Source organism: Dryobates pubescens, chromosome 11, assembly GCF_014839835.1.
Source record: "Dryobates pubescens isolate bDryPub1 chromosome 11, bDryPub1.pri, whole genome shotgun sequence".
NCBI lineage: Eukaryota > Metazoa > Chordata > Aves > Piciformes > Picidae > Dryobates > Dryobates pubescens.
This window is the reverse complement of record NC_071622.1, coordinates 642108-653312: the sequence shown is the minus strand read 5'-3', so window position 1 is coordinate 653312 and position 11205 is coordinate 642108. Positions and strand designations below refer to the sequence as shown.

Sequence of the window (11205 nt, the reverse complement as noted above, 5' to 3'; positions counted from 1 at the left end):
GGCAGCCTTGGGCCATCAGTGTGTTGGTCTGGGTGGGGAACTCCGCTGTGTGCCTGCTGGGTGGCACGGGGTGCAGTGCAGGTACTGGAACGTGTGTGGGTGCTGGTGATCTTTGCTTCAGGGACATACCCCTCCAGCACTGCCTGCTGAGGCTGAGCACTGGGACTGGCACTGAGAGTGGGACATGGCACGGTCACGGGTGGGGGACGTTGTCGCTAGGGATGGGCACAGGACCTGGGTATTGGCACTGGCTTTGGGACTGGAATGTAGAGCTGGCACTGGGGCGAGGTCCTGGTACTGGCAACAGGCACTGCCACGGCGAGCAGCACTCGGGAGGCGCCGGCATTGGGGCTGTCTCTGGCACCGGCCCCACGCTGTCACCGTCGCTGGCGCCGGCACTGCGCCAGCTCCCCGGAGCCGAGGGCGCGCCGCCGCAGGCAGTGCGCATGCGTGGCTCCCGCCGCGGCGACTACGAGTCCCGGCAGGCACCGCGGCTGCGCGCATGCGTGAGGGGCCGGCGGCCGCCGCCATCTTGAAATCTGAGCCAGAAGCCGGGCGCCGCCGTGGCAGGAGCATCCCCAGCAGCGCGCAGCGGCGGGGCCTGTAGGGTAGGGGGCAGCCCGGGGTGAGGGGCAGCCGCGGGCAAGCAGGGCAGCCCCGGGCAAGCAGCGCAGCCCCGGGCAAGCAGCGCAGCGGGGAGAGAGGGGACAGCCTCGGAGTTGCGGCAGCTGTAAGGAGAGGCTGGCAGTGAAGCGGGGGCAGCCCCGGCAGCTGGGGCGAGAGGTGGAGGCGATGCTGCGCGGGGGGATGTGCCTGTAGCGCCCGCGGTCCGCTCCGGCACCCTCCCCAGACGCGGTGCTGATCGGTGGCGTCAGACATGTCCGCGGGCTCGGGGCTTGAGGGAGCCCTACCCTGGGAGGTATGCTGAGTGAGCGTTAGAGGAGGCCCCGGGAAGCTCTTTCGAGAAGCCCCTGGACTCGGTTTGGGCGCCGGTGGGGAGGGAGGATGAAGGAGACCTGCCGGATCTGCGCCCGAGAGCTGTGCGGCAACCAGCGGCGATGGATCTTCCACACGGCGGCCAAGCTGAACCTCCAGGTGCTGCTGTCCCACGTCCTGGGCAGGGAGCTGTGCCGCGATGGCAGGTCCGAGTTCGCCTGCAGCAAGTGTGCCTTCATGCTGGACCGCATCTACAGGTTCGACACCGTCATCGCCCGCATCGAGGCCCTCTCCATCGAGCGCCTGCAGAAGCTGCTGCTGGAGAAGGACCGCCTCAAGTTCTGCATCGCCAGCATGTACCGCAGGAACAACGACGACTCCGGCACGGACGACAGAGCCGGGGACGGCACCGTGGACCTCTCTAGCCTGCCCGACGTGCGGTACGCTGCCCTTCTCCAGGAGGACTTCGCCTATTCTGGGTATGAGTATTGGACCGAGCAAGAGGAGCACGGCTTGGAGCCGCACAGCTGCCACGCTCCGGAGGGAGCCAGCGGTCGCCCGCGGCGCTGCCGGGGCTGTGCCGCGCTGCGGGTGGCTGATGCTGACTACGAAGCCATTTGCAAAGTGCCGCGGAAGGTGGCCAGAAGCATCTCCTGTGGCTTGTCCAGCCGGTGGTCAGTCAGCATGGGCAACGAGGAGTCGTCCGTGTGCGACCTGACGGAGTCTGCCGCTGCCAGAGCGCCAGTGGACGGGGAGAGCATGGAGGAAGGCACGCCCGTGTCCTCCGTGGAGTCCCTGGACACCACTGTGGAGACAAGCCCTCCGCAGCAGAAAGAGGACGATGGAGATAAGGGGGTGAAGGGGAGTGGGAAATGTGATGACTTTTCAGAGGACCGCATGACCCCAAGCTCTTCCCTGAGCGGAACCAGGCTGGAGCTGGCCCTCAGCTTGATCAAGAGTTTGGACTACAAACCCCTTCAGAGCCCCCGAGGCAGCAGGCTGCCTGTTCCTGTGAAGTCCAGCTTGCCTCCTCGCAGGCTCAGCCATGACTTGGCAGATGGCAGTGCCGGTCCTGCCTTCCTGAACGCAGACAGAAAATCCTTTTCCAGAGCTCCTTTGGGTCTTTCCCTGGAGCTTTCTGAGCTGCAGGAGCTGTGGGATGACCTGTGTGAGGATTATGTGCCGCTGCGGGTACAGGTAGAGGTCACAGTGACACCGCTCGATCGAGCAGCGTCCCTCTGGCTCCGCACGGAGCCCACTGGGGATTCTTCTCTGCTGAGATAATAGAGGCAGCCACGTGTCGCTGAGCCCAGGGCTAAGAATAGGCAGCTCGGTCCTTTTTAGGTGTGCTGCCTCCCTCCTCTGTCACTCTCCTGTCTCCTGTTTCCTCCTTGTGTTCTGGGAAATTAACCTTCCCCCCCTCCATCAGTTCTCCCTGTCAATGCAGCCTGCTGGCTGGGGCGAGGCTCTTTGCATGCTTTGTCGGTTTTCTGCTGAGGGAACACCACTTCCCCTCCAGCTTTCCCTGGAAGAAGTCAGTGTGACTTCCATCCGCAGCCCAAGGGAGCGTCTGGAGCTTCTGGGCGTGTGTTTGGCGACGTGTGTTTGCTTTGTGCCGGAGCGGTGGCTGGGTGTCAGGAACGCCTGCCTCCGGAGCCCTGCCCCTGCAGGTCGGCGCCTCCGACCTGCCTGCCCCGCAGGGCTCTGTGGGCGGCTGTGGCGCATGCCCGCCGGGAGGCTGTTTTCCTTGCCGGTGGATTTGTGCCAGAGGACGACTTTAGGGTTGGTATTCTAGATAATTGGTTTATTTTCTCATCCTTTGAAAAGATTCATCAATTAGTGGCAGGTGTTGCTGAGAGGCGATGAAAGCTCCTGCCTTCACAGGGCTTCCTGGTGCTGTTACCTGCCCTGATCGTTGTCCTCACCTAGCTCCGGATTGCCTCTGTTTTGCTGGCTCTAATGAAGTCTTCATTACTGTGCAGTCAAAAAGCTGAACTTGTAGGTCCTTTTCTGCCATGAATAGAAGGCCTCAATCAGCTTCAATTCAGGAATATCCATGTCAGCCTAATTGCATTCCCATTAGCAGCCTCAAGTGCTGCCTAATGCTCTAGGTGGCCCGAGGGATTAGACGAACGCTTGTTTATTACTATGGCAACGGTGGCTGTGCTGAGCTACCCTTCTGCTGAGCCCGGGCTGCTCGCTGCCCCCTCCGCCGGGGCGCTTCCCTGGCTGCCTTTCCCCCGGCAGCCTGCTCAAGCAGCGGTGCGAGGGAGGAGTGTGGGAGCGCTGCTTCCCCTGCGGCGCACAAAGGCACCGCGCCGGCAGCCCCGAGCTGCAGATGCGGCGCAGGGCGTGGAGATGCTCCTCCTGCGCTTGCTGCTAATGCTCGGTGCCAGGCTGTGTCTGCAGCACAAAAGGAGGCTTTCCCCCAAGAGGAGGTGGCGCAGCCCACGTGCTGGCAGCTTGGCCTTGTGTCGCACACTGCCGTCCTCCCCTGGGAGCCGGGTGTGAGCAGTTTCCCCAGCCTCTGCCGCCTGACTGCCCCGGCAGGGGTTCCTGCTGCAGGGTTTCTTGCTGCAGGCTTGTTGCCGTGGCAGCTGCAGGTGTGGTTCTCGGTGCAGGCTCTGGCAGAAGGGGGACAGGGCTTTACCCTTTGGGTGGCTGTGACGGCGCAAGTGAGGAGTCTGATGCAGCTGACAGACCAACTGAACCTTGTGTAAATGGCTTCTCATTCCCCTTGTGCAAGAAGCACTCCTGCTGCCCGGCGATTCACCTGCATGGATGCCTTCCTGGCAGCCTGAGAGGCATTTGTAGGCTGGGTAGGACCACAGCTCCCTCACTGCTCTGGGGAGACTGCACTTCACATCTCCTCCTGTAAGCTGCAGTGACCAAGAGCAACCTGGTGTCAGGGTGTGTGCCCTTGTAGGCATTTTCTGGAGCCAGCAATCCTCTCTCCCTTCCCCAGCAGAGCCCCAGGACGGTGCCACCAAACCAAGCCTTTGTCAGCTCTTGCAGCTGCCTGCGCTGCCGTGCTGGCAGCCAGTCTTTTCCCCACTCTTCTAGGCAGATGTGAGCTTGGCAGGCTTAGCTAACACAGTGATTGTAGTGTCTTAAAGAAGAGCTGTGTCTGGGGTGGTTCTGTCTCAGGAGTGTGCTGACACTGCTGGGGCTGCCCTGGGGAGAGCTTGGCAGTCAGACGCTGCTGTGGGAGAGCTGTGCCGCTGCCACGGCTGCAGTCTGTGCTCTGGCACTTTGGACTCTGGAGCTGGCTCTGCCTTTCCCCTCCCTGCTCTTAGCTCCTTGCAGACCTTCTGCTTATTTTCCTCTGTGCAGACTGTGAGCAAAAAGGTGTCCTGCCCCTTTTTATTTCCCCCCTTTGTTTTCTTTTCCTCACCCTGGTTTCAAAACAGCTGCTTGTGACAGGTTCCAGCAGCTCTCCCTGTCTGATCCAAAGCCTTTGGGCTGGGCAGAGGTGAAGTGACTTGCTGTGACTGTTCAGCTCTTCACTAAAATCTTATCAACCCACTAAGGTGAGGGGAAGCATTGCTTCTGTATGGAAGCTTCTGTGTGTGACAGGCAATGCACAGGCCTGGGGGAGTTGCCCTGTGCTGCCTGCCTTGCCCGGGGCCAGCAATTGTGTGGCTGCTGAGGATGAGGATTCAGTCTGACAGGGCTGATCACAGCTGGCTGTTGTTCTCTCAGTGCTGTGCTGCCTGGAGCTGGTGCTCCTGTGTGTGCTCTGCAAAGCTCTGCCTTGTTCTCATACCCTCTGTGCTGCAGCCCTGGGCTTGCCAGGGCTCCCACTTAAAGCTGACACCAGCATAATCCATTGGGGATCACTGATGGTGTTCAGGAGCACTTTGAGTCCTGTGGGGGCTGGGCTGGAGGGCTGGGCTCAAGTGCTGCTCTAAGGAGTTAACAAGTCGCTGGTGGGGAAGTAGCAAAGCAGTCAGGAGGGAGGACAAGGGATTAGTGTGTGCTCAGGGAGCAGGGGCTGGCAGGCCACCCATCAGAAAATAGGCTGCTTCCACTCTGCAGAAAGGGCTGTGTGTCATGAAGCAAATCTCAGCTGTGGCACTGAGTTTGCTGTGGTTTGTGGAGCTGCAGGGTACTGTGCTCAGTGTAGATGCTGGAGCGTGGGGAGCCGTGAGGGAGAGCCCAGAGAGTCACAAGTGGAGGGGGTCAGGGCAGGCAGCGACTGCTAAGTCGTGACAGGAGGAAGGGATTGAAGGCTTTGGGTTTAAGACAAAGAAGCTTGGCAGAGCATGGGGAGGAGGACTTTGGTTCAGTGCTGGTTTTGCAGCTTTATGAAGCTGCCAGCGAGGCACATGGGGGGGAGGGGAGTCACAGCATGTTAGGGCTTGGAAGGGACCTCGGAAGATACCAAGTCCAACCCCCAGGCTGCAGCTTCAGGGATGTGGCTTTGGTGTGGGGAGCAGATCCACCATCAGCCCACAGGTGGTGGCTGGAGCCGCCGGAGTTGCTGGTTTCACGGTGCAGGAGGGAGGAGAGGAAGGGCAGCAGGGCATTCCTGGCAGGTCAGGCAGAGAGCTGCCAGGTGCCAGCCTGCCACGCAGGTGAAGGGAGGCACAGGCAGCGTGGTCTCTTGGAGACAACAAAGCACCACGGGGCGTGTTTAAACCCGTGCTGCAAGGTCTGTGAGGGCTGACAGCTAAACCAAAGGAGCCAGTGCAAGACTTGAGCCGTTTCTCTCCTGTTTTCCCCCAGAATCTGCAAGCTGAACGTCATCAGCGGGCTCCGGGTGACCCTGCCGTCTCTGATCAGCGTGCTGCAGAGCTGCAGGGCCAACTCCAGCAGCTGGAGGCTGCCAACAAGGTATTCATGAGCAGCACATTCAGTGCCTGATGAGTCTGATGCAGTCAGTGTGGGAAGGTGCCTCCAGGCCTGGCCAGGGGCAGGCACCTGGACCTCTCCTCCAGCCAGGCTGTGCACTGCTGCCTGGTTCTCAGGGCTGCTGTCTGCCAGCTGGAGTTAAAGGCATTTACTCCTTCCTGCAGCTGGGCTGTGCACATTCTCATGGTCTGTTTTTGCAAACCATGATTTTGGAAGAGCTTCCCACTTGCCTGCTGAGCCTTCTGGGAGCTGATGAAGAGATGCACAGGGCTGTTTCCCTGTCTCTTGGATTTGCATGAGCTGAGCTTGGTTCGGGGGAGAAGGGCACCTGCCTTTGGAGGCATCTGCTGCCTTTTGGTTTGGTGTTTTCCCCCAGGCAGTAAGGGAGATCAGTGCTGTGAGGGGTCCTGTTTTCGTTTCAGTTTAGAGGCTTTCTTAGAGGCATCTGAGTTGTCTTGAGGCAGGCCAGGTTTAACACGTTCTTGGTTATGCTCTTGAGCTCAGCAGTAAATGATACCCACTGGAAAGGCAGTGGTCAGATGGAAACAAACCTGTTGGGATGTGATCTTTATTTAAGCCTGGGGACAGCTGGTGGAGCTGCCTGGATCATAAAAGATGATAAAGAAGCCCAAGGCCCAGAAAATGCAGTTGGATCTGTTTGAACAGGTTAGGGGGAGTGCCTCTTGGAGAAGAGATAACATGACAGGTGTGCAAACTAGTGAGCAGTAAGAGGAAATGATGTGGCAGCCCCAGCTCCTTAAGAAGCAGGTTTGAGTAAGCCTGGAGGGAGCTGCAGGTCAACAGAGATGAAGAGCACCAGCAGGCAGCAGGTGCAGAAATGCTGAGCAGCAGCTGCTGAAGTACACAACATGCCCTGGGTCATGCAGGTGGTGGTGAAAGCAGAGAGCTCTCCTACTGTCAGAGGTGGTAGTCCCTTTGGGGTGACAGTGCCAAGGGCAAAAGTTGCTCAGCCATGGGGAGCTGTGGAACATTCCCCTGTGCTTTGCAGTGTGCTGGTGGCAGCCCAGCCCTGCCTAGGCTCTCTCTCTTTTTTTTTGCTGCAGGCAGAACTGGAGGCTAAAGGCAGCACTGATCTGATCAACTAGGGATTACCCAGGCCAGGAGCAAGTAGATAACCCAAGGAGGCAGCGAGAGGAGGGGCTGGAAGATTGTAAAGGGGCAGCTGCAATGCTCTGGAGCCCTCCAGAAGCAAAGGGGACAGCTTCTAGAGTGTGTAGCTTCTCCATGTGGGTTTTGGAAACCCTTTTCTCTGTAGGGATCTCTTGAGAGGTTTTCAGGCTGAAAGAGCTTCTTGTTTCTGTTCCCTTAGGAGGAAAGTGATAGGAGCTGGGTGAGCTTCTGGGCAGGCAGAGCAAGCCTCCTGAGGATGTGAAAAGCAGCATGATATGTGAACCCAAGCCTGGGACCTCCACCCTGCACAAGGGCTGTGTTGGAGGGGTCAGAAGCACTGCAGCAGGCCTGGGGGGCATTGAAGGGCTTTTCCCCACCTGTCTCCACTCAGCTCAAACAGTGCTTATGGGCTCAAGAGGCAGCCAGGTTGCTCTTGATCTGGTGAACACCTGGGCTGTACAGACTTGAGTAAGGAGTGGCAGGAATCCTGAGGGTGTCTGTGTAAGGCATCAGGCAGGATTAAAACCCCAACATGTGTCTGTCTTCAGTTGCTACAGGATAAGCTGAATGAATTGAATCTTGAATTAAAGTCTGCCCAGGACACATCTCAGAGGCAGGGGCGCACGATCCAGAGCCTGAACGAGGCCCTGAAGAGCAAAGAGAGTAAGGTAAGAGTTCTGGGGGGACAGGCTGCTGCTCACCACAGGAGGAAAGGCTGTTTGCCCTGCTGGCAGTGTCTGGAAGTGACTGCTGGGCACCCTGGGTCTCGCTGCAGTTCCTGCAGAGCCCTTGCCTCCATGCACTGCTGGTGTCCAGAGAAGGGCAGCGAGGTTGGGGAGGGGTCTGGAGCACAGCCCTGTGAGGGGAGGCTGAGGGAGCTGGGGTTGCTTAGCCTGCAGAAGAGGAGGCTCAGGGGAGAGCTCATTGCTCTCTACAACTACCTGAAGGGAGGTTGTAGCCAGGTGGGGGTTGGTCTCTGGCTCCCAGGCACCCAGCACCAGCACAAGAGGACACAGTCTCAAGCTGTGCCAGGGGAGGCTTAGGCTGGAGGTGAGGTGAAAGTTCTTCCCAGAAAGAGTAATTTGCCACTGGGATGTGCTGCCCAGGGAGGTGGTGAAGTCCCTGTCCCTGGAGGTGTTCAAGAGGGGATTGGATGTGGCACTTAGAGCCATGGTTTGGTTGTCAGGAGGTGTTAGGTAATGGGTTGGACTTGATGATCTCTGAGGTCTTTTCCAGCTGGTGGTGTGGTTCTGTGTGTGTGGCCTAGGCCACGCTGCAGGCTCAGGCTGGGAGGCGCTGTGCTGGGGCTGCTGAGGGCTGGGAGGCGCTGTGCTGGGGCTGCTGACGGCTGGGAGGCGCTGTGCTGGGGCTGCTGAGGGCTGGGAGGTGCTGTGCTGGGGCTGCTGAGGGCTGGGAGGCGCTGTGCTGGGGCTGCTGAGGGCTGGGAGGCGCTGGGAGGCGCTGTGCTGGGGCTGCTGACGGCTGGGAGGCGCTGTGCTGGGGCTGCTGAGGGCTGGGAGGCGCTGGGAGGCGCTGTGCTGGGGCTGCTGACGGCTGGGAGGCGCTGTGCTGGGGCTGCTGAGGGCTGGGAGGCGCTGGGAGGCGCTGTGCTGGGGCTGCTGACGGCTGGGAGGCGCTGTGCTGGGGCTGCTGACGGCTGGGAGGCGCTGTGCTGGGGCTGCTGAGGGCTGGGAGGCGCTGGGAGGCGCTGTGCTGGGGCTGCTGAGGGCTGGGAGGCGCTGTGCTGGGGCTGCTGAGGGCTGGGAGGCGCTGTGCTGGGGCTGCGGACCGCTGGGAGGCGCTGTGCTGGGGCTGCGGACCGCTGGGAGGCGCTGTGCTGGGGCTGCTGACCGCTGGGAGGCGCTGTGCTGGGGCTGCTGACCGCTGGGAGGCGCTGTGCTGGGGCTGCTGAGGGCTGGACTTTGTGGTTTGGCTCCCAGGCAGAGGAGCTGTACCAGATCATCGAGGGGCAGAATGAGACAGTGGCCAAGCTGCAGGACATGGTACACAGAAGCCAGCTGGAGCAGCTGCAGGTATGTCCCTGGAACACCTCCAGTACAGAAGGCTTTGTCCTGTAGGGATCCTGGGTTTAAAATCCTGAAGTTCTTCTGCTTCTCACTCTTGTTAGGTGTCAGAGAGTCCACTCTCATCCCAGGAGCAGCAAATGTCACTGCTGGATCTTCAGAACACACTTTTCTGCACCAAGCTGGAGGTACAGAAGCTGAAAAGAGCTCAGGGCCAGAAAGAGCATCAACTGGCTGAAGCCAGGAGAGCAGCACAGCTCTGGGAGACCATGATGCATGAGGAAGAGCAGCAGAAAGAGGCAGCCTGGAAGCACAACCAGGTACTTCGCTCTCATTTACCCTTTCTGCCTGTGCCAGCACATTGGCTAACCCCCTTGCCAGGGAGAATTCTCCAGGCTCTTGAGCTCCCTGTCTGGGATTTAGAATCAGCAAAGACTCCTGGTAAGTGGCTGTGTTGTCACTGCTATGTTTGGGGCTGGTGCAAATACCCCATCTGGTTTTGCAGTGTTACAGAGTCCATGCCTGCAGCTGCACAGGTTGGCTGTGACTCTCTGCACAGGGGCTTGGTGGATGGTTAGACACCCCAGGGAGTAAAACAGACTCAGACTTCCTCCCCATGGATGTGATGTGAAAGCTGTAGTATTCAAGCATCTTTGGCTGTCCCCACAGCCCTTGTTGCTCTTGGTTTCCTCAGCCTGGCTGCTGCTTCCAGTCTGTTGAGGCCTGGCTGCCAGAGTCCGTGCCTTTCCCTCGCAGGAGCTGCGTGCTGTGGTACGGCAGCTGCAGGCAGAGCTGCAGGACAAGGCTCAGCAGCTCCAGACTGTGGAGTGGGAGAAGTGCTGTGAGCTGCAGGCCCAGGAGCAGAGAGCTCAGCGTTTGAGTCATCACTTGGCTCGCAAGGAACAGCTTCTGCAGGTGAGATGCAGAAATACTCAAGGTGAGCATAAAGGAGCCAGGGCCTCTGCTTCTCCTTTGGTATTTGGTGATGCAAAAGTCAGTCTGTAATTCCATGTGTGCCCTTTGGAAAAAGGGGAGGGAGGGATTAGCTTCTGGGCTCTTAAGGTGAGGAAAGAGGTGCAGGTAACCGAGTACCTCAGCCCACAGCAGTGCCTGGTGAACTCTGGCTGGCACTAGTCAACCAGCCCTGGCTGCTGAGGCTCTCCCAGCCTTAAACGTGGGAGCAGAGCAAGAGCAGGGTGTAGGCAGTTAGCCCTGATTCTCCTGTGGCACTCCCTGGGGGGTTCTGGGCTGACAGCTGTGCTGGAGGGGTGTGTTTGTGGGATCCCTAGGAATCAAGGGAGCTTCTGCAGTGCCAGCAGAGCTTGGACAAGAGCCCTGCAGCCCTGAATGCCATGTTGGAGAAACTGCAGCAGCGAGTCAGCGACAGGGACGCTGCTCTGGAGGTGAGCACAGTCCCTCTGTGATGTCCTGTCTGACCCTGGGGCTTAGCCTTTGGGCTGCCAGGCCCCCGGAGGCAACCACGCCTGCTGCGAGCTCTTCATGGCTCAGCCTTCCAGGGGAGGCCTCTGACAGGAGTGCTGGGATGCCCCTGCGGGGGGCGAGGGGCTGCAGAGCCTTAGCACCACCCTGTGAGCAGTCTCTGTGTCGCCCCAGCGAGCAGTGGACGAGAGGTTCTGCGCCCTGGAGCGGAAGGAGCAGGAGCTGCAGCAGCTGCGCCTCGCGGCCAGGGAGCGCGGGAGTGACCTGGAGAGGCTGCGCAGCGTCCTGTCCAGCAACGAGGCCACCATCCACGTGAGTGCTGCTGGGCCTGGGGCCCCAGCCTGCTGGGGTGGTCACTGGGGGGAGCAGCTGCAGGCTGCTGGCCTTCCCCTGGCCCTGTGCCTGGGGTAAGTTCCGGGGTCAGTGGTGTTTCTGGGCTGGGTGTAGAGCTGAGTGGTGTCTGGAGAGGACAGGGGTGAATCTGTGTGACTCCACCAGCAGGAGAGACTGGTATTTCCAGTTATGCTTAATGCAGGGTAGAGTCTCTGTCCCTGGCTGAGCTGTTTCTGTTGTGGTCCACAGAGCCTGGAGACCCTCCTGAAAGCCAAAACCCTGGAACTGGAGCAGGTCTCAGCAACCTGCCAAAACCTCCGCTGGCTCAAGGAGCAGATTGAGGCCAAGTCCTGCAGCAGGCAGAAGGAGCAGGAGGGGATCATCCAGCAGCTGCAGACCTGCCTGCATGACAGGAACAAGGAAGTGGAGGTGAGGCCTTAGCTTGGCTTCCTGAGTGTTCATCTGGTTTGGCTGCAGACAGAGTGGT

General features: G+C 59.6%; 1 protein-coding gene across 1 annotated transcript in view; it reads left to right on the top strand.

Moving 5' to 3' along the window:
• Positions 1 to 714: 714 nt before the first annotated feature.
• Positions 715 to 11205, top strand: part of LOC104298219 (myomegalin) — a 28528-nt gene continuing 18037 nt past the window's right edge. Inside the window, exons 1-9 of the mRNA XM_054164929.1 lie at positions 715 to 2133; positions 5665 to 5772; positions 7470 to 7589; positions 8862 to 8954; positions 9050 to 9265; positions 9702 to 9860; positions 10235 to 10348; positions 10560 to 10697; positions 10968 to 11147. Of these exons, the coding sequence (XP_054020904.1) occupies positions 1006 to 2133; positions 5665 to 5772; positions 7470 to 7589; positions 8862 to 8954; positions 9050 to 9265; positions 9702 to 9860; positions 10235 to 10348; positions 10560 to 10697; positions 10968 to 11147 (2256 nt within the window). The 5' untranslated portion in view covers positions 715 to 1005. The remainder of the gene's footprint in view (positions 2134 to 5664; positions 5773 to 7469; positions 7590 to 8861; positions 8955 to 9049; positions 9266 to 9701; positions 9861 to 10234; positions 10349 to 10559; positions 10698 to 10967; positions 11148 to 11205) is intronic.